General features: G+C 32.1%; 1 protein-coding gene across 1 annotated transcript; it reads right to left on the bottom strand.

The window, feature by feature from the left end:
* Window positions 1-2,770: 2,770 nt before the first annotated feature.
* LOC106717477 lies at window positions 2,771-27,880 on the bottom strand. The gene is made up of 7 exons (XM_045679845.1): window positions 27,839-27,880; window positions 26,527-26,736; window positions 6,433-6,588; window positions 4,958-5,110; window positions 4,098-4,237; window positions 3,569-3,785; window positions 2,771-3,204 (listed from the first exon to the last, which is right to left on the bottom strand). Exons 1-7 carry the CDS (start codon window positions 27,878-27,880, stop codon window positions 3,022-3,024), a joined length of 1,101 nt encoding a protein of 366 aa, XP_045535801.1. The 3' UTR covers window positions 2,771-3,021.

Genomic DNA, 27,880 nt, shown 5'->3' with positions numbered 1-27,880 from the left:
CTTACCAATAAAGGTCTTTCTGACATAAACTAGAATAGATTTCATTTTGTGAGGCATCAAAACGTAGCTACAAATTAGGCCGTAAAATAGCTTATAACATTTTAAATTAGCTATATTTATTACCAACGATTACTAGGACCCACTGCAGAGTTCGTAAACTAACAAGCATAGTTTGGAAGCACACATATATAAGAAATTGTACGTACAGACCAACAAAAATCTATATTACCACATTGCAAAGCACATAAAGTAAAATAAAATGCTTCTTTATATTTATATTAATTAGTTTATCATATATCTTAAAGTTAATGTTAAAATAAATTATAATATAAAATGTAATATTATTAAATTATAATGAAGCTGCCATATTTTTTTGTTACTTAACAAATACAATAAATGTTTCTCATGAAAATGAATGTGGATTTTTATGCTGCATACTTTTTACTATAATGTATAAATATGTTGTGCCATAAAGTTCTTTTTATCTGTAATTAAATAAATATTTAGGAAGCATTAGTTGAGTGATAGAAATACATATGTACTATTTTGTTATAAAATTTATAGATTGCCTTTCATGAAGATTTTTTTCTGTTAAAATCTCAATGTGAGCGAAAACTTTTAGATAAATATCTTTCTTCTATCAATGATTTATTTAAAAAGCGAGAGTAGATTTTCTTTTGTAAAAAATACTTTATTGGGGAAATTGTAATTTCATTAGGAAGTTTGTAAAACGGTAAATGAATAAAATCTGATCTTTTGACAAATATAAAATATGAACCCTGTCACCAATTATGTGCGTTTGAAAGTGGGTCGATATGGCAGATGAAATTCTATTTAACATTTCATATAAAATATTACATTTTGTTAAGCTTATAAAATCTAAAAATAAACCGATGGGATTACACAGATTAAAAAATATCGTAAAATCAAATTGAAAATAAGAAGTGATGATGTTTGGAATTTAGTTCGTTATACACAACACTTTATTCAAGCAACCAGTTAATCTAAATGAAGCTCATTTTTTTCCTTAACATCTATTTATGTGGGTTCATATCGTGCGAAATTAAAAAAATACATGTCGTACTCCTGAAGTTTCCTTTGACGGAAAACTTATACAAAAAAACATGTCATCCTTAGCATTCATACAAGTGTTTTTGGCTGAGAAAACTCGCAGTTACTGTAAACAATAAAGATTTAGTGTTCAATTATGTATTTTTTATTATACCCAAAATGTTATAGGTTGTAAGTTATAATTGAAATATAGTAGCTTTAGATATTTTTTTTTTGTGTTATTAAATGGTTGAAGTAAATATAATATAAAAATTAAAAATGTTTAGAACTTGTGCATCGGTTAAAGGTAGGTTAGGTTAGGAAACAGAGGCTCAATCAAGTGTTAAGCGTTCTGTAAGACAGCATGCGACGCCTAGCTTACATCGTTCAAACAAAGCGGAAAATATAAATCTTATAATAAAAATAATTAATTAATTGACCATTCTTACATTTAAATAATCCAAAACAACTACTCTTTTACAATCTGATTACAAAGATAGAGATATAATTGACAAAAAACTAATCAAAAACTTTTAACATTTACAAATTTTTTCGGTCACGTTACATAGAATTTTATTAAAACTTATATCAATTCACTTTGCTTTTAAGTGAGTCATAAATACATCGTAGCTTAAATTCTGCAAATATTACATAATATGAATATTTCACTACGAAAGGTGCAAATATTTCTAAAATATATATATTTCATAAACTGTACTCTATTGTGCAATATACAATGCACGCATAACACACATGTATTTAGTTTTATTTACCATAGTTTCTTACACATAAAAACATTACTGTTAGACAGTATCATTCATTATACATACTCGTACATCAATGTTTATTTTATCAGCTAACATCATATTTATAGTACTATTTTGGTGTACATTTTTTGTTTCGTAGTTCAGACGTCATGTTTGACAGATTAAAAAAAATATTAATTTACATTTCATAATGTAATAAACCTTGGTTATGGTAAAATGAAACGAAAATTTTTAATTAAATAAAAATCAAGAAACACATAAAAATTATGTGATAAGATTACCGATGCTAACACGGTTGTATGAAACCATATTGATATTTGTTTTACTACTGGAAATTTATCCAAATTGCTCTACAATCAATACTGTACATTTAATGATCGTATAATTAAATAAGTTCAGTCTACAAACACGACGACTGAACTACTCAATACATATAATATCTGGACATCAATTTAAAATCAAATAACCGTACGTACTCATAACACTCCATACATCAGTTAACAATCATTATTGTCAGTTATATAACTATTTTTATGATTTTTTTATATTTATTTTAAAATATAAATTCGCAACTAGTCAAAGGCAGTTTTAAAATAATTTCGTTAATAAATATCCATTATTTTTATTTGTTAAAATTACATTGAAATGTGATAAATATATTCTCATTCACATTTAATACATAAAAAAATCAGGTAGATAACGAAATTGATGTTTTCTTTACAAAATGTGGTATGTATATAACTACGCCAATTATCACTGAACTCTGAAGTTCGCTACAAATCCCAGCACCGAAGCTTTACGTAGCTAGCTTCAGAGGGCAAACAATCTTGTCGATTGTAATAATCGTTTAAAATTAATATAGCTAATTGTAGTTTATTTTAACTCTCCATTATATAAAAAGAAGATGCAATCAAAGCATTCAAGATTCTTCACATAAAAGAATGGCACTCATAGGCGCCCTGATATTCATTTAAATCTAGCAAAGTACACTTAAAATTAGTTACGAATATCGATAGGAGCTTGCAATTTATTATTCAAACGTGCAAATAATCGACCGTCCTCATAGCTTCCCGAATCACTTATAACAACGGTCAGAATTATCCTATCACATAACATTCATAGACAATCCATAGATTATAGAGTCAAGTCATTAAGCCGTTATAAGGTTGATATAAAATTGTATTGCAACGAGATTTATTGCTTGTTAGGAGCGCAGTTGTGCGGGACTGAGCACAAGCTCGCCGTCGGGGTTGGCGGCAAAGGAGACGTTGCGCGGTGGAGGCCGGCGGCCGGCCGCTACGCCCTGAGACGTGCTCGGCCCCGCCCCCGGCGATCCCGCCCCCGAGCACGCTGGAGGCGGTTTTAACGTACAAGAATGCATACTCGCCTGTTATAATAACAAATAATAATTAGTATACCAAATTACGGATTGATCTCGTTTATTAAGATTCATATGACAAAGTATTTCTTTGATTATAGAACAAGGAGATAAACGTGTCCATCCATATAAATTATATTGCCGATGCGTCAACGTTCGTTTTTGGGTAGTGTAAGAAAATTCAACAACGCATCTGCAAATGCGAATGTCTATGGGTAGAGATTGCGTCCCTATTTTGTTGAATTTAGATGTCCGCTTGCTATTTATCCACCTTATACTGAGAAATATAGAGGAGGATCTGCTTTGTCTCTATTCTGGCTGTATGCACTCTTGTTCAGTGTGGTACATTAAAGATACTAGCATTATATCATACCTGTTGCACGATAACAGCGTGGGGCTGCGTAGTAGCTGTACGATACCTCCGGAGACGCTCGTCCTCCTCGCCGCTTGACAGGCTGGACACATCGCAGGAGGAGCCGTCCAGGCGGCGCGCGGGAGAGCACTGCGCTGGCCCCGCACGCCCCGCCCCCGCCAGTGGCAGCTCCTCCCCCTCGCCCGCGCCCGCCCCGCCGGCCCCGCCTCCTGACAGTCTGAAGAGCAAAAATACATAATGGCGATGTTACAATTAGTCATAGTATACTGCCATACACATGTATGTTTCTATGACCTCATAGAAAACTATTATCAAATAGGTAACTTACCTTGGGTTTCTGATATCAAAATATCTGTATAAAATGTATCGTCATCCCAGTCATTATCTTGAAAAAATCAGAGAAAGCAATATATTTTATACGGAGATTTTGGTCTCAGATTAATGCGTTACGTTTGATAGCGAGTTGAATGAGTAAATTATATTATTATCTGTCCTTTTCTTCATAAACTCTACATATCATATATCCCACCTTCTGTTCTCCTTGTAGTTTGTTCGTCGTCGACAACAGGGTTTCGCAAATATACAAAACATAATACGCAGCAGACAACACGCGAGCCCCGCCACGATCAGTGAGGGACCCACTAGTCGAAGCGCCGGAGTTTTGAAACCCTACAAATTAAAAATAAGAATAATTAAAACATGCACTACAACATTATACCTACTTAACACTTAGAGTAAAAATTACGAAATTATTGAGAGAAACATTTCTTTTCTGTGGAATTTATCTACATTCAAACTTTAAAACTTTTAACAAATGATGAGGAGCGATTAATTTTATTTAAAGCTCACAAAAAAGCTTAAAGGCTGAACAGAGCTTATTTTGTCATATCCATGTGGTTTTGTATTAATTAAATTAGTATCCACACTGTAACATTCATTAAAATTAATGAAGTTTATTAAATTCAACGCTGATTAAAATTTCATCGGAATTCATAAAGGCCGTGTGGTACACCGCAAATCATTCTCTCGCGTGTTTAAAGTTTCCTATTTCCGGTTTATTTAATTATGATATTGTTTAATTTTGACTAAGTACCATTGATTTTAAATTTATAACGGACAAAAGAGCAGCACACAAAATGTTTTCAATACGGCTCAGTATTTATTTTATTTATCACCGATTGATTTAACTTAGCGGCTTCAGAAAGTCGCGGATGTGTTTCATGGTGTCGTCGTTTAGTACGTGATCATCGGCTGACTTCAGAAGAAAATGAAACAATTCAGGCGGTTGCGGATGGAAGGGAATGAGGATGAGGCTTTTAGAACTACACAAATGGTAACTGATTGTTCAGCTTACTAGAACATCTCCTAAGATAACAGTGAAATACGTACCTTGTCGCCGGTTCCAACGAAATACACGACGAGTCCGACAGCCAGTGTGGCGAGACCTGCGTACAGCAGGCGTGCGACACCCCACGGCTCCCCGCTCGCACCCTCCGCCTCGCCATCCGACTCCGAAGACGACCCGTACGACGCATCCCGAACCTGAAGACCCGTGATCATAAATAGTGATACCCGTAGTCATGATATGTAGTCACTTGAATTAGAAACTCACACGCGCATACATTCATACATCTTACTGATGAAGGGACATGTAGCTACGGCTACGGCCTAGCTTAGCTATGACAATAGCTTAGCTACGGCTACGTATACTCCATGTAGCCATTGTTAAGTTAAAGATAATTTAAGCAAAGCCTGTTGAATGTCACAAAGCAGGTCTGCCTGAGTCCGTCAAGATTTTTTTAACATTCTATTCATACAGTCAACATTTCCAAATCATACCTTTCTCAAATTTGCTTCTAAAGAACTCTTTTAAATCATATCATCTATTTATTTTTACATAAAGCCTAATATACTTCACACTGGACATCATTAATCATTAGTAAAAATTAGCAATAGCAAAGCGAAATCTGAATAAAATTCAATTTAATTGCTTCGTATAAAAATTAAATTTCAGGTACAGCTTTAAACGTTAATAAATTTTAAAAACTATATTAGGTATTGAAATTATGCAGGAAGTTTAAAATTTAATTAAATGTCTAATTACGTAAGTAAATAATTTAAAAAAGGAATCTAGCGAAAAGGTTGGCAGTGTAAAAAATTAAAATAAAGCAATTTAATCATGCACTAATTAAACTACAAAAATTTAAAACAAACTTTACCGTTTTTAAAATAGCAATATTAAACTAAAATTACAATACATTACCAGTTTTTGTGTAAATCATTATTTTAAAGTTATTACTTTAAAACATATGTATATTTTCACAATCTATTCGGTGATAGAACATTTCCGTGAGAGAATTTAAAAATTAACATTGAACTGTAATGGAAATCAAATTATGAATTTAAATAGATTTAACTATGAAAAGTTTGTAAAGTTGTTAGTATTAATTGATTTCATTTAAAGGGTTACTCTACTAAATGCATGAATAAGAAAAGAAAATGAGATATATGGAAAAAATATCAATAGTATTTTACATTGTGACATTTTTGGAAATATTAAACATGTTTCAAACAAAATATCAGTTTGAAAAATATTTCGGTACTTTTTACATGGCTCATGTAGAATAGAATTTTCTAAAGAGAAATACTGGAAAGAAGGTTAACAAAAAGTTAAAGTAGAATACTAAAAGGGCATAAATTTCTAGACAACTGGATTTCTAAAGGGGGTCGTCTACGACAGGAGCGTCTACGACAGGGAGTCGTCTACGAGAACCGGGGGTCCTGGCGTCGGTATTGAAGATTCGTACTTTTTTGTCGCGGTGAGCTGTGCCATGCAGTGGGACGCGTTTGCTCTTGAGGATTACCCTGTTGTTGCGATGCCACTTGGCGCGCGGATCGCGGCGGGCGCCTGGGTGGTCGCCGGGCACGGAGCAGCGCCGTGCCGCGCCGCCCGCTCCACCCGCGCCGCCGCCCACCGATACGGCCGCCGCCTCCTGCCACGCGGCGCGCCCAGCTGCGCACTACATGCAAAACACTATTAATTTACCTTCCTTATTGCCGAAGAATTGATGTTAAAGTGGATGGAAATACTCTCGATTGGATGGTCGATGAAAGATATTGATACCGAATCCACAAAAAACAAAGTGAGTGACAATCCCGTTAGACACTACGCAGGGTTAAAATATCTGTATTCTTTAACCTTCCTAAAGACGGAGAGAGGACCTCCTTGATCTAACGAAACGTTTATTTATGAATAAATAACAGCATATAGGTAGGTTGACCAACAGTTGACGTTCTCCATACACGAAACACATCTTGCAATCGCCACTAAAATATTGCTGGTCGTATTCCAACCTCTTCAAGCTGTCGATAACTAATGCATGAATTAGTCCGTGTATGTCGAACACATTTTATTTGTCCTCTACAGTTAAATAGATTTTATTTATCACCGCAAAGTTATTATCGGCACACTTTTAATCTTAAGTACTTCAACTAGGCGTTGAGTTCCCGTATAAAGTTTAAAGTATATTAACGTTAAGTAATTACGATTCACGATATTATTAGTCAGTGAATTTTGAAGTACCCGGCTACAAAGAAACTTACAAAAAGAACTTGTTAAAAATTAAAATTGTATAAAAGTATGTACCTACAGACAAAAGTAACAGCGCTTGTTAAAAATATAAAAATCATAAAGCAATTAGTATTCTTTTCGATTTTACTTCAGTTTCATTTCAAATAAATGTACAAGTGTGGTGAAAACGAGACAACATTTCAAATTACAAACAACATAATATTTGTGTTTTTTAACATTTAAGATATATTTTGCGTTATTTAAAAATCGAACCTTACTCCAACTGTTAAATCTGCTAAAGTGGATATCGTAGTCGTTAATAAGATTAAAACACGTTTAATTTAAAGTTTTAATTGCCTATGTTTAAAACCCTTTACATGCCTCGTAGTCGACGTACTACTGAGATTTTTAATCTACATTTTACTAACTAATTAACACTTGAATTAACAGTACTGTGGGACTATCATGAATTTTTGTGACAATCGCCTTCGTATCGTCATCGTCAATAATACTTTACGCCCGATACGGTGCTTCACATGGCGATTGTTACAAATATTTGTGCTAGGCACACAGATAAAATATTCTTTTATTAAATGAACATACAAACCTTTGTATTTGTTTTTATATTATTTATAAAAGCTGTTTATATGCTTTCGCATCGTTAAATATATAAGTAGATTAAGTTCTTTCCTTTTAACGTCATCTTACTAAGTCTTCAGACTTCTTAAAGGTTACATAACAAAATTTAATAATTTCGTAATGTATACGAAAAAAATAATAATGTGATTTTTAGTATAACAATAGTAGTTCGCGTCGAGTGGCACTTTGTTCTTATGAAATAAAACTATCAACGTTGAATAGGTCAAGTTCTTTTTTGTCGTCCTCCACTCGACTTGTAGAGGTACTCGCTGTTCCAAAGTTAACTATTATATTTTATTTAAAAGGAATACTTTTTTTTGTACCAGAAGAAAGAGACAATTACCTCTCTGATACTGAAGAATTTTACACAGTTAAATTATCAGAATTCATTCTATGACATTGGTAATCTCAATCAAGGCCGTGGTTCATAAGTAGAAAAAATAAATAAACCTAACTGACTACCTTATGACACTCCGTACAAGGTAATCGAATCAAATGGTCTCTAGTCAAAATCTTTTCAGCCGTTTAGGAGATCATAGTGACTTCACTTAATTTAGTACATACCTGCACGCATTACATTCCTATTCGTTGGGAAAAAATATTTTAGGAGCTTTCTATAAATTCTTTAAGGTTCAGTAGTTTTTGACTCTATCCAATACAAACAATAAAAATCTTTTGTTAGTATAAATTTATTATTGATACTAGTTTTTGCCCGCGACTCCGTCCGCTATGTGTTCTTATAGACTATGTTCTACATATTATGTGCCAAATTTCATCAAGAACCGTTTAGCCGTTCCGGAGATACCTCTAAACAAACATCAATCCATCTATCTAAACTTTCGCGTTTATTATATTAGTAAGAAGTAATATTAAAAACATTTATGTATATCTACAAGCTTTTGTACGGAATAATAAAATAACGAGATGAGTATACCACACAATATTTTAAACTATATTTTCTGTATCTGTGCCGTAGTATAACATATTTTGAACCATTGCGGAGCTATCAAGTATGTAAAATTGTAAAAATAAAATAAGAGTAGTATCCCACGGGAAACGTACATAATTCCGGGATCCTAGGAATTCTTCTAGACAAAGTTCTACATCTATACCAAATTTCATGCGGATCCATGAAAAAATTCTAGAGATGCCTTATAATAATTATCCAAACATTCGCATTTTTAATTCGTTTAAAAAATGTAAGATTTTTTTTATATTTCATGTTTTACTCTGTTTATTTCCAACTTGTTTAAAAGTAAAGAAATGTACTGACATTGTTTAACCGTATTCTAGATCATAATTGTTGCAATAACGCGAGCTAACAAAGTTCTCATCTCACAGCTTGAGCCGTGCATATAATTACCACTTCAATTTCTAACTTTGAACGCGCTAGTACGAAGATGAGTAAGTCATTAACGTTATTCATGTGAAAATTAAATTTTTGATACTTGCTTATGAATGTATTGCAATATAAGAAAATCACGTTTCGTAATTACGTTTTGTATAACAATAAATTTTAGATGCTGTTCCAAGTGATTATCAAAACTTTGTAAAAATAATGGTAAATTAGTAAATCAGACACCACTCTGTAATGAATGAAAAACTACATAAGATCAGTCGAACTGGTCAGTTAACACTGAACGTTTGTCGGGGGCCTTATATTTTCGATAGTATTTCTATGAAAAGTGCGAGATAATTTAAAGTGAAATTGTACTACTCGTATTGTGATTTTGGAAATTTCTATTGCGTAATTTTTCTTGTTACTTCTGGAAGGCGTCTGTTAATTTGAAACTTATCTACGTACAAATGAATGAAGTGAATATTAGACGAAGTTAGTTAGGTGTAAGTTTGTGACAGTTTTAATTAATTTTAGATTTACTTAATGCAAACAACGGAAACTTCGGAAGATGTAATTAATGTAGGAGTATACGTTAATGTATTGTGTTAGCTACAATGTCAAGACAATCTAATAATGTTAGATCTGTTTTGTGTAAAATTACAATATATATTTTCAATGCTAAGCGCCTGTATAAAATATTATTATCTATTTTCTACAAATTCATTAAGCGAAAATATATTTTTGTAAATGTGTTTTGGTATTCGAAAATATAATTAAATATTCAATTTATCTGCTGTTATCGGATTTAAATATCGACAGTGTAGTTATTGGGGGCAAACGAGCAACGGAACGAAAGTTATTTGATCCGACGCCCATAGTAATTAATATTATATTTTTGGAAAGTACATATCATAGCTACTGTAGTTCGTACACACAACACGTTTTCGTAAGGACAAGGTAATAGGTAGTAGAATCACGCATTACGTTCGATATTGGGCCGTTGGCGATATATCATGTCGGAAACAAACGGATACTAAGAGTGCAATAAAACCCTCGCAAAATGGCCGTAAACAATGCCTACTTACGTATTAAAGAGCCGTTGGGTATAAAGGTATTAGAAATATTGTGTACCCCTTGTAGTAACCATACTACTATAATATGTATGTGAGAATTAGGCCTTTGTATTCAATTCTGTTACCAGTTATTCTGATATTAGTTTAATAAGAAGTGGTCAATATGTAATGCCAACCCTCTCTTCAGTCATTCAATCTGTTCAAGCTACAGGAGGTTACTTTTTATATGTACTTCGTGATCAATTGCATATAAAATGAAACTTTATCATAACATCTAAAAGGCTATTTCAATCAGTACATAAATTATGTAAATGATCTCATTTGTTTAAACACTTTCAACTTTAATCGCTGTCACGAGACAATTTTCTACACCCGCAAGCTGCGATGTCAATATCTGACAAGATATTTATAACTAGGCAGCAGAAAAGGGTTAAATAAAAGGATAGTAGTACCTAATTACACTTAGCGGCTTGCCTTGCGATTCTCACCACGCACTACTCTCATTTTGTGTAACAGTCGCGGCCACGCCAGTAGAATAGAGCATGCGACTACATTCCAAAAGCAAAGATCTTAAACATTTTATCACTAATTATTTCGATACGGACACAAAACGTGGCAAGATTCAATTAGAAGGTTATACTATGTCATGTTGCATATTCATTAGATAAAAAATATTACTTGGCACAAAAAAGGGCACTATTTGCTAGAAAAGAAAAGTAACAACAAATAAATCAGGAAAAATATGTAAGTACTTAATTTAATTAAAATACAGCAGTTGCACTTTACGTTTTTCAAATCTTGCCTTCACCATAAAATACATTCGTCAACAGAAAATATTATCCAAAAATTATGTATATTCACGTTAAATTTTTATACAAGGAGCGTCCGTTGTAGTTGAGACAACGCTTTATTTTAATTAAAGAAAAACTGCTCCATCGAAAAACCTTCCATCCTTAAAGCTTTGTATCCTTTGTAAGGGGAGAGAAATTATTCCAAAAGAAGTTATTTACTCGACTATCGCATGCCACGATGGCGTGCGCCGCGCCCCACCGTATAATGTGAATGGTTTTTTTTACTAGTATAAATCAAGCTTTAATAATTGCGAAGGAGTTCAAATTATCATAATACGTAGAATTTTTATGTCACCCCGCGAGTTGGGGTTGTTCTTTTAGTTGCGCTATGCGCTTTTACGTACAAGCTTTTATTAAAATATAATTAATGTACTACTTTCATTATTTTTTCGGTTGCCGACGACTTCGTCAGCGCGGAATCAAAAAAAAAGTTGCCTGTAATATTTCCACATACATAAGCTACCTTCCAGTGTCACTCAAACTTGACATCCAAAGAACTACCTGCTAAACTTCACAGGATCATAAGCCTATTTTACGGAATGTTTACCAATGTATTTGCCATTCTACTTTGACTCAAAATCCCTTGAAATTTAGGTTAAGGACAAGTTTGGGTCACAACACAAATCGGTATAAAAGTATTAGTTTCAGATTGATGTTACCCAAAATAATTATATTAAAAGATAGTAAAAAAATTTTAGAAGTGGTTTAAAGAACTTTCTGAACTTGTATTTAGTTGTTCTAATCATGCTGCGCCAAATATTCTCAGTGACCCGAGTTCGTTTCTACTTGTGGTATAAAATGCGTGCTCGAGGTTCATTAACGATATTCGACCTCGATTCAACCTTGAACATCTTAAATATTACATTTCTAAGTGAATTTTGATTGCAATTACTTATTTTTATAACACAAGAGTCGAATATATATTGAAGACATAAAAAATCATATAAAAATAATTAAAAATCAATCAGAACTACACTTTGAAGTCTGCTACAACAATTGCCTCACAATGTTTTTACAACAAGCAGGCATTCTACCATTTTATTTCTGACTAATATTATAAATGCGAATGTTTAGTTGTATCGATGGATGGACATTAGTTATAAGGTATCTCGAGAACGGCTCAACGGATCTGGATACAATTTGGCATAGATGTAGAACATAGACTAGAAGAGCACATAGTAACTACGTTTTTTATTTTTTTATTCCTCGCGGACGGTGTCGCATACAACAGATAGTGTTTCATAAGTTTATTGATAAATATGATAATAGTCTTAAAACTACATCACTATTTATTTAATGGTACTTATATCATGCACCAAAAAATATATAGTCGACCTAAATAATTGACATATATATTATCACCAAACAGGTTACAGGTGAAGCGCAATCAATATCTCCTCGGTACCAGTTGTTCGCGGTTACTGATTGTAGATTACAACTAGCGGAATGCTAAGTTTTAGGAACTGATTAATGGAAGAATACAACACTTTTGTAACATTAATGTGAATTTGTGAATCATTTTAATTGTTAATTTAATTCTTAAGTATTAAATATTTCATATCATATTTAAACATTTTATGAACTAAAAAACCTGATTATAAATATAATTTGTACAAGAACAAATCAAATTATTGTATTGCCATCCATTCTTAATGCAACTGCTACGTATATAATAAAAATGTAATGTTTTTTAATCTCACATTAATTTAAATAATTTTAAATTTAATTTCACATAAATTTCACATTTATTATTATTAAATCTTAGTTGAGTTAGTGTTACCATACGTTTGTGTAAAAGTTTATTAAAAATGATTCTAGCTATCAATTTCTCATTAACAATTGCATCAAAGACTACCATTTGCTTATACGTCAGCCAATAACGTCATCAATAACGATTTAAAAAAACGTAATAAGAACAAATCTATGTGTTTTTATAGATTCTACACCTTTGCCAAATTTCATCAAGGTCCGTTGAGCCGTTCCGGAGATATCTTCAAGCAGACATCAATCCATCCATCCATCCAAACATTCCTATTTAAAATATTAGTAAGATTGATTTATCAATATATGAATTTGTACTTAACTTGCAATTTCTACTTACGAATGTATGAATGCAAATTGTAGATCACAATAAAATGTACTACGAATATTCTATTTGTTTAACGTAGCATGTTAAGTGAACGTTCCGTGAGCTTCTGACAAATAGAATGAGCTAACTAGTGTTTCTGTCGGCATGCGATCTTGCTACGGAATAAATCTACTCACTGAACATTTAAATACAAAATAAATGTCCTTAAATACGCCTTTTTAACGTAAAGTTAACAAATTACGCACGTTCGGTGACTGGGTGTAAATTAATTAAATGTTTCTAATTTTGTGTAAAATTGTAGGTAACATTTTACTGTTTGTATGTAAAACAGTTAAAAGATTTTTGTAGGTGTCGGATATGACAACCAAAATTGCAGCTTTATCTTACTTCCTACTAATATCTAAAATAATGCGAATGTATAGATGAATGGACGGATGGATGTTTGTCTGAAGGTATCTCCAAAACGGCTAAACGGGTCTTGATGAAATTTGGCACGGTTGTAGAACATAGTCTGGAAGAAAACATAGGCTTACAAAACATAAAGTTTTTTTTAATGCCGACAGCTAATTCAAATCTATATCTATATATATATATATATATATATATATATAAAAGAAAGTCGTGTTAGTTACACTATTTATAACTCAAGATCGGTCGAACTGATTTAGCTGAAAATTGATGGGGAGGTAGCTTAGAAGCAGGAAAAGGACATAGGATAGTTTTTACCCCTTTTTCTATTTATTATTCCGCGCGGACAGAGTCGCGGGTAAAAACTAGTAAGGTATAAAGTATTACATTCAATATTTTAACTCCCTTCAATATCGTGATAACCGTTTTCCAGTGTATCCTATCCTAATATTGCTTCCTATCCTTAAATAAGTTTTTTTTTTCTCCTACACTTTATCTGCAATCAGTCTTCCAAAATGAATATAATATTTTAATTATGTATTCTGTAGACCGTATAAAACAATAACAGAATATTTCTATTTGTGCAACATTAGAGTTGTTATAGACGTGAAGTGAGCTAGTTATTTCGCACTTTAACCTCATAGACGGCTTTATGATGTCATAGAGGACGGACTCAACAGTCGGCTATTTTTGGCATCATGTTCACAATATCAAGCGATAAATATATTACAAGCGCTATTGTTATAATATTACATATAAAGAGTTTAAGAGATATTTTTATTGTAATTATAAAGTAAGCAACTAATGTAGAGGTCAAAATTTTTAGCGGTAGTGTTAATTAAATGAGTGATGTATGTCCAGTAGTTATTAATCCCTAAACAGTTATTAATTGATAATGCAAAAATGCCTTACCTAATTTTAAACATGACATTTTGTTTGTCAGCGGAATTTCTGTAATGTCTCCAATATTATTAAATATTTATATAATATTTATTTGAGTAGTTTTTGATACGCATTTGTATAAATAAATTACGTTATTTATTTTATAATCATATCAGCAATTGCAAAGGCTTACGAAACATTTGATTTTTTTAATAATATTGCATACTGCTTCCATAGTTAAAACTACACTAACTTAATGTTATAAACGTTAAATAAAATGCAATTACGGTTACTATCCATTTATTTGGAAGAAAATATTTGTTCCGTATGGTTAAGTTGGCCGTGCTCACAATTTCCTGTTCTGTGCAAGTCAGGTCAAAGGAAGGAAGTTAGCGGATGGCGACAACTCGTAGCATCAGAGCATTACTTTCTACGATGTAGCTTGCTCAGTTTGGACTCTATTAATGTTGCACTCGACATTAGAAAAAAATTTAAGCGAGCGGTGTTAATGTGAAAATAATGTTAAACACGGAAATTGCTTAGACTTTACTTGTAAATAAAAATAGCTTGACGATCGGTCATAAAAAAATGTTGTTGCATGTTAAGTAAATGGTATTAAATTAAAGCATTCTTACTATAAGACCCTTCGTACATAAGGCGATTTCAATTTTTACTGATTTTTACCGATACAATACAATGCCATAGAGGTTTATACACAGGCACGCGTCGCCGAGAATTTTTTCAGTCATCACCAGAACCTGTCGCTCGCAACCTTTTTGTCAAGATCGTTGTTTTTCAGTAATATTAAAGACAAAGTATTTTTATACATGTGTTTCCTCAGTAAAAACGTGTAAGACTTGAAATCGTAAACATTTGTTGAAATTTGTTTAAGCTACTGAAAGTCAAAATAGGATAAACGTACATTCTATAAAAAAAAGTAATAATACCAGAATCGTAACGACTGAAAGATTGTTAATCAAAATATAAAATGAAATGCTATTGTTGTATATTACAATATAAAGCGATGCTACGAACAATATTCTCGTATGATGAATAAAATATTTAAGTTGGCATTTCAATTCAATTTTATCGTATAACCGAGTATGTCTGTTTTGCATAAAAACATTTTGCAAAACAAGCTGTAAATGTCATCGAAAAAAGACACAAAGATTTGGTCCCTGTCTTTATTATATTTGACCTAATTCTTATTTAGTTTTTTTCCCTATTTAAGTTAAAGAGAAACTATTTTTATCTGAAAATAAGTTTACCGATACATTTTTGAAAGTTTTCACCTGAAAAAAAAGAAAAGCAAACTCTACAAATACTTGATAAAAATTAACCGACGAACTGCTTAACAAAATATTTATATTCAGAGAAAGAAACTTTTAAACTACAATTAATTTTAATAACTGACTTATTAACATACTGATTATTGTCAGATATTTTAATTCAATAAATATGGTTAATTAACGTTGTAAATTTTAGAAGAACAAATAATGTAATTTTTTTTAATGTTGTAATATCAAAATGATTAAATTAACAACATTTTGAAAACAACGTAGGTAAACACGATTTAATTAAACTTTAACCCCGTCTATGAGTACGTAAGAAAAGCTACGCAAGCAGATAAAATGCGCTTAGTCACCTACGCTTGTAGAACCTCTACGTGCGTAGATATGCTACGAATTTAGAACGTAGGACATCTGAGAGGATTGAACCTATACTAATTCGCCAACATTCATTAATATAATTTTATAGTACATATATTTTATATACTCAATGTGTTTATACTAAATCGTATATCAAAGTCAATATGGATGACAATTAATCATGAACGCGGATTTTGGCAACCTTAGTGGTAACCTGTTGTGTATGAATAATGACTTCACATGCTTCCCGTCGCTTTGGTACGTCGCAATCATGGCTCTTGTTCCAAAATTCATAATTTAATGCGTGATAAAATTGAAAGCAAAGTTTGAGGATACTTCCAATGGATGATTTAGTTTGAATGATCCTTTATTAATAGGCCTAAGAGATTTCATTATTGAGAGAGGGAGAGAGAGAGATATTTATTAATTATTATTGACATTTCTTTGTTGAGAATCGGAAAAAGAGAATTAAAAATAAGCAAAATCTCTAAAATATAGTAAATGAAAAACACATGAAATATAATTGTTAAAACCTTAAAACAAGTACTTGTAATGCGTTATCCTAGTTTTTAATAGACCTTGGCTAGAGTAATATATTACTGAATATAAAGTTTTCATTTTTTTTGTTATATAATTTTGGTAAAAAGGTGCGTTAGCCTTTAAGTGTATTATATGATAAGGTACTTAGATATAAATATTGTTTTTATTACATTGTAACATTTCATATAATATAATTGCTTTCTAATATAAATAAGTAAATTATACTGTACATACATGTTTTTGAAGTACACTTATGTTGAATATTTTATAATATTGTAAAGTTTTGAGATACAGTTTACCTTAATATTTTAGATAAAATTTGTGTAAAGTGTAATTACGTATAAAATGTTTTTACGAGGTAAGAGAGAGGCTTTAAAAGCAATTTACCACATGAGCCCTCCCGAATCGTTAAAATACCTTTTTACTTTTATGCAGTCATTGGTTTTTATCAGTGACAATATACTTTGAAAAAACATGTTAAAAGTTTTTGATGTTTTCAATTTTTACACATCTTAAAAAAGGATTATGTTGTTGGAGTTTTAAGCACATTTAATTGTAGGTATCCATTGTCTAAACACTTGTAACCAAACATATATCATATCATCCCTTTCATTCCATTTGTAAAAACGGAAACAACAATGTATTATTTTAATACTTGTGGTTCTGCAGTTTTACGATAATAATACGAGGTATAGACCTCAAGCCCGGTGAATTTGTAAATACCTCTTCTAGGCAAACAGTAGCAATTCAGTGAAAAAAGAAGACTATATTATTATTTAATACAAGTAATACTTGCCATAAGATTCTGCTACATGCAACACTTAATATCTATTTAATTCGATATAATAATATAAAGCATCTCTGTAAAGCATTTCAATGTCTCGGTAATCTCAGTCATCGGTAATTAGAAATTTCAATTCCAGTTCTAATCATAAAATCTGCAGTAATTTAAATATGAATTAAGAACTAACGGGTGTAAGGATACGCTTTGATTAATCCAATTTCTATGCAAATTCTGTGAATTGTGTATAAAACGAAGCGTCAGTACGGACTCTGATTAAAGGCTGCGTCTTTCGTTTGATTTTAAAATTAAATTAACTTCGAAGTGCATTCACTTATGCTCGAAATTAGTGATTCAATTTGTGCTATCAATTTTTTAATCTGTCGTAAACACCTTAAGCTTTATACGACGCCTTAGACAGCGTATTTTTTATTTCAAATCAAGAAAATAAAAATAATTTTGTACTTACTATTTTATTCACTAGAAAAATAAAAAGTGAACTTATCTACAATCCACCGTTCAAGTGTCAAATTAAACAATAAATCACAATATTATTGTTAATTTATTCACATCTCACTTAAGTTACGATTAAAAGACTCTGAGTATACTTAACATAGGATTCGACTTCCATGACACTTGAACGTGAGTATAGTGTCTCTTTTTTGTTAAATTAATTGAAAGAGATGTATACACAAGTGTCACGGCAATGTTTACAGCTAGCATACAAGATGGCGCTGATACGACGTAATAACGTCAAATTTCAATTACCTGTCTGCATTGAGAGCACTCGATCATAACACAAGCATATTGATTACAGCATCAAAGAGCCTCTTGGCAGCACACAGTCGCACTGACCCGGAGTCAGCCGGGATGGGGGTGACCTGAGGCCTATTCAACGCTATTACTTAATAACCTTGGAATATCACTGGAGGATCTTTTAAACGGACAAATGAGGGTCTTTTAATATAAGTGGCAAAACAATAAATTAATCAGTAAATGTTTTGCAGCTACAACTTTACTTTGATGCAGTTTACAGTGTGTTGTGTTATGTTTTGTACATAATATTATCTCTTGTCAGATATCAGTAAAATATAGGCAGTGAAAAAAACTTCCAAGCTTAAAATCTTATCGAATTAATTGTATATATCAATTTTAAGAACGCTTAATCAGTTTTTAGGTAACTGTATCAATTTGTCCACTACGAGAGTGAAGTCTTTACACTTCATTATTATCTCAATTCAGTCTGAAATAACATAAAACAAAGGTCTTGATTTTTAAGGAAATCTGAAAGAAACGGTACCAGGTACCACGTTTCGTTAAATTACTCTAAAACGTTTCATATTTCTGTCAACTTACTGTCAAAAGATCTTAAAGGCAAGTTCTTTTGTCATCAAGAGGTTCATCTTCACAGTTGTAGGCTTTGTTATCAGTTGAGACTTGAGCGATAGCCTTGTTAACATACAGAATTCAATAGGTTCTTTACAAGCTGGCAGGTCGAGTGTGCTACGTCATCGCGAATCAAGGAGCCTATTCGACAAAAGCGTCCTTACTTAATCTGAAGACGTCTGTCCCGAGCTTGGCTTATTTAATGTCACGTTTGCTGACTTTGGATTCTGAATTTCGATTTTTTACTGTAAATTTAATAAATTAATATCTGGACGACATAGACATTGTCTTGTACTTATAATATTTTTTCTTCCAGTAAACTGGAAAATGCGATTTTAGTTGCTCGTGTTATCTTTAGTTTGTCTTAATCTAACGTATAAATGTTTAATATTTGTGCTCAGAATTATAACCGCTTGATCTTTCGCCTGATTTTTTTTAAATAGTAAATGAAAGTAAGTCGATTTTATTTCACTCTCTCACAAGTGTAATACTTGTAACTATTGAATAAAATTCTCAGATTGTTTTTTTTTTTCATGAAAAAATTTTTGTCAGTATTTAAAAAAAATCAATGTATAAAATAATGTGTTTATATAGAATTTCCCATTCAGTTAACTTCATTTTTAACAAATGAATAGAAAAGCTTTTAGCATTGTAATGCATTTTAAAATAGTTGGGATTGCGTCAACATAAAATAGAATCGTGATAAAAAAAGATATTTTTAAATAGCCGTGTGTTACCTCTTTCTAAAAAGTTTAACAAAAACATATTATTTCGGTTTTTTGTTAAGTGAGAAGGATGTAATTATGTTAAAAAAAATTCTTCGAAAGCAGTACCTGACAGCGATAATTAACTTAAACAGCATTTCGTGGTTTCGATTTCTGAGAAGTCAAATTATAAATTTTCTTTCCTTAAATCAATTTTGATCACCAACAAAAGTAAGTTCACTATGTGTCTATTATAATCTTTTAAGATTAGTATTTCCTACTAATATTGCTATTAACTTTCAAAACTGTTTAAAGTTACAAGAATCAATCAGGCTTACATTAACTTTTGTATAAAAAAAAAACAGTTTTTCTTTCACTTGTTTTTTTTAAGTTTTTTAAATTTTGACATCTTAATAGCGTTCCGGTGTAACGTAAATGTACAAGAATATTTTTGGGGTGATATTTACACTTTAAATGTCTCCTTATTTTGACCTTTGTACTATCGTGTAAATTCATACCATGTTGTCTTCCCTCGCATTCTATTTGAAGAGACATAGGCAAAAATATGTTAAAGCCACATTTCGGGTACAAGCATAAAAGACATTGATAGGTTAAAACTCACGGTAGACCTGTTTAAGTTTAATTCCAAGTTAATCTTGTACCTTTTCAAAACACAGCTTAGCGTACTTTAGGATGAAAAAGAAAACACTAATGATCCCGACTGACAAATAAAAGAACACGTAAATGCTCCACTTTAATGAGACATTTTTGCATGGATTAAGAGAATTTCGCTATGTTTTTTTGAAGAAAGAAATACATTTTTTTAAGTTTTACATGTAGGTAAATATTGTTCAATGCCAGGTCATATTTTTGGTATCATTTAAACTTTGAACGTAGTTAAAATGATTCTCATTTGTGTTTTTATCTAATTACGAAGTTCTTTTTCAATGTAAGCCAAGGATAAGGATATTTACCAAGGTATAATGTTAAATTACATTAACTATATTTTAAATTGAAATAATTGTCTATAGATGTATGAACACGAATTGTCCATATATGTATAAATTTGCCGGCACATAACCTCGTTTTAGGAGATGTTTAGAGCGTAGGCAATTTGTTGCTTTATAAAAAACTGAGATCGTGTTAAGTGACAGCTTTTGTTTTACGGAAGCACTTCCTTGACCGACTTGTAACGAAATAGGCCTGAGTTAGAGCAACATATACGTGGTATATAAAAACAGATGCTCGCCTCGACGGAAGTACTGTCGCGCCCACAAAACAACATTTATTTTTATTTTAATATGCGAAAAAACCATTCAAATGACAGCATTACTAAAGCGAGGTCTAGTGTATCAACTAGTTTATTTGCCTGAAGGAAAATTTACAAATTTTTATTCGATTTTTTTAAGTATTCTATTTGTTAAATTAATATAACAGTAACACGCATTTAACTACTTAACTCTTCCCCACAATTTATGGTGAAAAACTCGTAGCTCCAATTAATGATGAGTGAAATATAAATGTGCTTAAAGAAATCACAATTATGTTTATCAAATTGCATTGCAAATACTTCCTACATGTATAGTGGTGCGTTAAAAGTCGTCGTGGTCCATTGAGGTATCACACGGAAACCATTATTACCTCACAGCCTGTAATTTCAGCAGCGCTACATTAATGGTTAAAGAACATAGTATTAATGTATAATGAACCGTATTGAACAGCAGTAAAGTTCAATTTGCATCTTCACGGTATTAATATGATCCGCTCGTTTAATTATAGGATTTTTTCAAAGCGTTTTTCTAGAAAATATCAGGTGTACGTGATATGTTATTATGTGAAACAATATAACAAATTGTTCTTATCTTTAGTGTCATGAAGGAAAATTTGTACAAGTTGTATAATTTTACAAAATAAGTATCTCTTGGTCTCAAGTCAGCAGCGCTCTTCATTTTTATTTCAATAATGAATTATTTCAAGGTTTCATTTTTTTAGGTTTCCTAATGTTATAGTTTTAAAACTAGTTTTATTTTACATTAAGATAAAGTCAGTGTTACATAGTCAATTTCACATCTAATTCCTGTTCATAAACTTAATATGACATTTAAAAGAAACTTTATAAAGTTGGAGGCGTTAAAATAGAGCTTCGTTTGCTAGATGGTACTTTCTTCGTACTAGTGAGTCAAGTATGCCAATGAATGAACTAGTACAGACTTAGTTGATGCGAGAGAAGTCTTTAAATATCTTTCACAATAGTGTTGTTACGTCATCGACAATTAGTGAAAAGACACTTTCAAGAACCAAAATAATCACCATATGTTGACAATATTCAAAGAAATTTTATGATCACAAAAGCTATTTTCAATATTATTAGACACCAAATGTCTGTTACGTTGTTGATACGACGTGGGTTTTAATCTCTCGATATTGAATTTTTATGAATATTTTTCACGTGAAAATAGATATTTTTCACCTGAAGCACCTCTTCATTTCGAGTTTGCTTTCACGCTTTTAGTCAAGTGGTTATCAAGGGCGTCAGATTTTTATATAATTCAAATATTATAGAAAAACACGTAATATATTTTTAAATAAAATATAAAAATAATGAAATTTTACCCACATTTTTAGCCGACTTCAAAAAGAAGGAGGTTATCAATTCGACTGAATTTTAACAACTCAATTGGTAGCGAAATATGTATTTATGAATAGCTATTTACTACGTTAAAAACAATCACGTCATTCACTACGCTTAACCTTCGGTATTTAAAATAACAATGTGACCCAAGCAAAGATTAAGTCGCTACAAACGTAAAAACTAAACATAATTCTTTGACAAGAAATAATAATCCCTATTAGAGTCGAATGTAAAACCACAATTTCACTCACAAATAATACTTGTCATCCTATCCGAGTTAAGCTTATTATATTTAAACAAGGAATCATATCTTTGGTGTAACCGACCATTACACAAAAAGGTATGCAGAAAATATCGCCGGACTGGCTGAAGAAGAATATTTTTTGTGGCATAGTTTTGGCTAACTCGTAATATAAATTTGCTTCGTTTTTTCTTTTAACATAATGAATAAATAAAAAAGTTTAATATGTCCAGTACTTTAAATAGTACCGATGTTAAAAATCGATAGTGAAATAATTTAAATATAGAAGTTAATGTGTTCCAAACGGACTGAATTCATTGTAGTATGTTATGTTAAAATTTTCAACATAAATCGAGTATTTTAAAGTTTTCCCTTAGTCTTAATTCACACATCCTTAGTCCAAAGTGAGTGTTAGTGACCGCTTAGTAATAAGACCAGCGTCCTATTGTACTTTCGTGAACAAAAGCGTTATTATTAATTTTGTGATAAGGCGTGTCAGTGCGCGTGGCGCGGTGTGTCAGCTTTGTGTCAAGGTCCTGCGCTATGCAGATATCGACTTACTCGCTCGATATTATGACTGATTTATGACGTGTTGCGATGACGCTTTTGATGATAACTGTACTAACTATATTATTACCATAGTTAATTAGTGGTTGCAAAGATAATCAAATAGAATTATGTAAACAAATTATTTAGACAGAAAAAAACTACATACGTTAGATTTACAATAATAGTATTAAAGTATGATTTTAACTTATTATAGTACAAGGTTAACTTAACCTTAACTTAAGACCATGCCCTACTGCTGAGTTCTCGCTGTATCTAACTTAGTTCTGCTTAATTATTTACAACAAAGCTAAAGACAAAAGTATTTTGTTATTATTATCACAACAAAGAGTCAGTGTTTTGATTTTTTTAATGAGTACCAATATCAATAAACAGGAAACATTCCTTGCTTTTGAAATTGTCAATATTTGTTATTAAAACAACAATAATAACAAGTGAATGATTCTGTTATTCGGGACATATTTTAAAACCTTAACTTAAGACCATGCCCTACCGCTGAGTTCTCGCTGTATCTAACTTAGTTCTGCTTAATTATTTACTACAAAGCTAAAGACAAAAGTATTTTGTTATTATTATCACAACAAAGAGTCAGTGTTTTGATTTTTTTAATGAGTACCAATATCAATAAATAGGAAAAATTCCTTGCTTTTGAAATTCTCAATAATCTATATATATAAAAGAAAGTCGTGTTAGTTACACTATTTATAACTCAAGAACGGCTGAATCGATTTGACTGAAAATTGGTGGGCAGGTAGCTTAGAACAAGGAAACGGACATAGGATAATTTTTACCCCGTTTTCTATTTTTTATCCCGCGCGGACGGAGTCGCGGGTAAAAGCTAGTTTATTATTAAAACAACAATAATAACAAGTGAATGTCTCTGTTATTCCTGACGTATTTTAAAGCCGAATGAAAATCGTAATCTAAGCATTTAGAAATTTATAGTCAACTAGCTGTCGCCCGCGACTCCGTCCGCGCGCAATTAAAAAATGGGGGGGGGGGGGGGTTATGAAAAATAGATGTTGGCCGATTCTCAGACCTACTGAATATGCTCACAAAATTTCATCGTTTCGGAGGAGTACGGGAACGAAAACTGTGACACGAGAATTTTATATATTAGATTTACCACCAAAAAAAAAGTCATAATTATAAACTAAGCCAATTTCCTTATTAACATTTTTTTCCTTTCCCCTAGTTATTAATGAAAGGAATTAGAAAGTGGAATGGAATACCGTAGGCAGTAAAAATTTCGAATTATTTCCTTGCGTGTACAAAGAAATTCGAATGTAGTCGTATTCCTGAAATTGTTAACCCTCGAGTCAACTTAAAGTGTGTTGCACTGTTATTATGTTGGACATGGAAATGATAAATTTATAGTTCGCTCAATGCGAAAGGTTAAAACTTTTGCAATGACTTGCAGGAAATTACTATAATCGAAAACTTCCGGATTCTTATAAGTATTAAATTGGTTTATTTGAAAAAAGACAGCATTACATAATATAGAGTATTTTAAACATTTATAGGTTTATCTAAAGATTGGGTTAGATTAGGTTACTCTTCTTGTTATTTGGTGTTAGAAATTAATTTTTAATTACAATAAAAAAAAATATCTAAAACTATGTAAAAATAAATTAGTTTTAGTATTTCGTGAAATTTTCGTATCCTATATTTTTTTTTATTATGAAAAAAATAGAGAAATAGCATTTGAAAACAATGAAATGATTCATAATCTCTCTAAATACCTTTTCATAAGAAAACCTCTCTTTATAATAACCTCTAAAATAACCTCTAAACAAAACGACATTACATTATTGCAAAATATCTTTACAGCTCCATACAAAACCGATTTCACAATGCATCCAACTTTACGAATAAAAACTATAAAACAATGATATGGAAATTCCATTTCGTGCTTTTCCAAAGCGGTCCCACGTTGCAATCAGTTTCATACTAACATTACAATGTATTTCTCTCGGCATTGTACTCAAACTGAACGATGTAACAAAGCACGTTTGGTATCGTCTGTACTCGGCGATGGAAAGCTGACAGTTTCTACTAATGAATTACTCGTGTACCGATTGCGTTTTCTGATTAAAGTTGCGTATATACTTTTTAATATTTGAATATTAAAAAAATGAAAAAATAGAGATATGTTGTACGAAAACATACAAAAATCTCCAGATTATATGTTATTTAAAGTAAATTATTTTTAAAATGAATTAAAGTTATTATTACAACTAAAACAGTTAACGAAAAATGACAAGGTTTTACTTTTAAAATTGCAATGTTACTCAGACAAAAATAACAAAATTTTCTTATAACTTCTCCAACGTAAAAGTTACTTTTTTCTAAATGTTAAGACAAAAAATCTAAGTCCATTTGAGTTTAAGTTAATAAAAATTAACATACGTTCAATTCATGATAATTGTAACACCAATAAGGTTAAAATTTCATCAATAATGACTAAACATCAATAATTAATAACATACATATATAAATACACAGTTTCCATTTAACATAGCATGCAATGCCACAACTTTACACATCTAGAAATATGAATGACATACCCATGACGTCGGAGGATATCTCGGGAACGGCGCAATGGTCTTGGTGGCGACATTGCTGGGGAGTTCTGCTTTGATGCCTCGTTTGAGGCGTTGTTTTCTTCTCTCTCGCGATTTTGCTCTTAGCATAAGAGCTGCCTGCATACTTGCCAGTTTTGTGGCCGTTAAAAAACGCCCGTAACGAACACAGCTTAGCCCCTTGCTAAGGTACACTCGCCGAAAACAATAACACTAGTTTATTCTAAATATATTTAAACACTTCAGTGTTTACCGCACTCGCGTATTGAATTTGTTTTGTTAAACGAAATTAACATCTACGTCTAGCGTGACTAAGTTATTATTGAAAATAAAATTTTATCTCATAAATAGAGTAAAGGGAAAATAGTTTATAGTCAATATTCGATTCCACTTATGTTTTTAGTATAATCACAGATTATTTTTATGATTCAATCTCACTTTATTAGATATATTGATAGGCACGAGAAAGGCAAGAAAACTATCTTTAATTTAAATCTAATTGAACTTTTTTAATTTATTATCTAACAAGATATGTTTAATTTGAGAAAACGATCATGGAAGCGGGCGCGATTTGGCGTTTGAATATTATTGAACAAGTCGTTAAAAAGTTTTGAAGTTCAAACAAAGCTATCACTCATGTTTCGTTCCGTACGTCAAGACGTAGTCTTTGATACTTCGACGCCTGCCACCGGACGCTGCTCTCCGCTAGGTGTCGCTGTTTCATGGCCGGCCCACTTTTCTCACTTCGCGTGTCGACACTTCTCGGTAACACATATTAATGCCGTATCAAATGGCAAACGCTATCAAAACAACAACAACAACCAAAAAAATATATCAGCGAGCTCAAACTCAGCACGTCTAAAAGGTGACGTCTCACATTGCATTGTCTTGCGCACATGCGGCATACAATAATAACAATATCACTCATAATTACATAAAACTTAATGTTAACACACAACATTGGTTACATCTAGTTACATGCTAGACTATGACACTGAGGCGCACAACATCACAGGCAGTGTACCTCGACGGTGTCGCATGGCGAATGTGGCTCTGCGAGGGCGGCGAAGGCAGCGCGAGCGGCGCGGGGGAGTGATGCCGGCGGGGCGAGGAGACGCGACTCCCAGTGCTGGCAGGAGTAGGCGCGCACGCCAGTCGGTGCGGGGTGAGGCGGGCTGCGCGCGCGCGGGCTCGCCGCCGGCGCCGGCGCGGGCTGGCGGCCGTGCTGCCGAGCCTGCCGGCGGAGCTGACGTTTAGGAACGCCATTGTTTACTACAGTCACTACATGATCATACACATACACATGAAATGGCAATATAAATGAGAGCTAGTAAATTCTAATGTAATTCTGAAAGTAAAAGAATACGTGAGCTAGGCTAAGGGAATATAACTATATCTACATGTCTACTGCTTGCTGTCTTCGGCAAATAGCCAATATTTGTCTACAACCAACAGTTTGCGTGAACTTGCCTACAACAGACTAATGTTAAATATCGTAGATATTTATTCACTTATTGCATATTTTACGATAAAAAGAGATAAATCCTATCTTAAACCTACGTAGACGTAGATCTACGAATGTTTAATCGATTTGCTACTGTGTGGAGAATGGAGAATTTGTAAATTTAATAACTATTATTATTTACTACTAATCGTGTAATAACATGAAAACTGAATTACATAACAATAGATAAGTTTAGTATAAATAACGCAAGAGTTTACAAAAAAGGTTGCATGAAACAACCAAAATACACTAATGAACAAGAATTACTTGCGTTGCTTGCTGTAAAACTGAAAGGCAAAGTAGACTCCTGTTTTAAATTTCATGTTATTATTCACGAATAATAAAGTGTACTGCTACAGTATGTAGTATTAATTAATAGTAATTAAAGAGAAGACACATACATTATTAAATAAGAGTATAAAATTGACGTCTTAACAAATTCGCAAATCGCTAGTAATTTATTAACTGAGTAAATCGATTAAAATTTTTAAATAGTTATGTATGTGTCATCTTTTTAATTAATTTAAATTCTAACTAAGCCCTTTTACACCAAACGTATTATCAACCATTGACTGTGAAAAAAAGCCTATTGCCTGTTTTTTGCCTTTGCTATGCTTTTTCTACGACGTTGCTACGCTCCTTCTACGACTATGCCACTTCTTCTCTAGGTCTTCGCTAAGCTGTTCTACAACTTCGCTACGCCATGCAGAATAACTTAGAGCCGTTAGTATGTAAAAAAAGCGTAAATTATAGTACAAATTAAGTCGGTGGCTGAATACGTTTGATGTATGGCTTTTTAAATATGTTTTTATGTAATTGTTAGGATGCTCACCTTCCGGCCCGCGAGCGAGGCGCCGCCCGCCGCCGCGTACAT

Source organism: Papilio machaon, chromosome 10 (assembly GCF_912999745.1).
Source record: "Papilio machaon chromosome 10, ilPapMach1.1, whole genome shotgun sequence".
In the NCBI taxonomy this organism is placed as follows: domain Eukaryota; kingdom Metazoa; phylum Arthropoda; class Insecta; order Lepidoptera; family Papilionidae; genus Papilio; species Papilio machaon.
The sequence above is the reverse complement of the archived record's forward strand: the minus strand, read 5'-3'. Positions and strand labels throughout refer to the sequence as shown.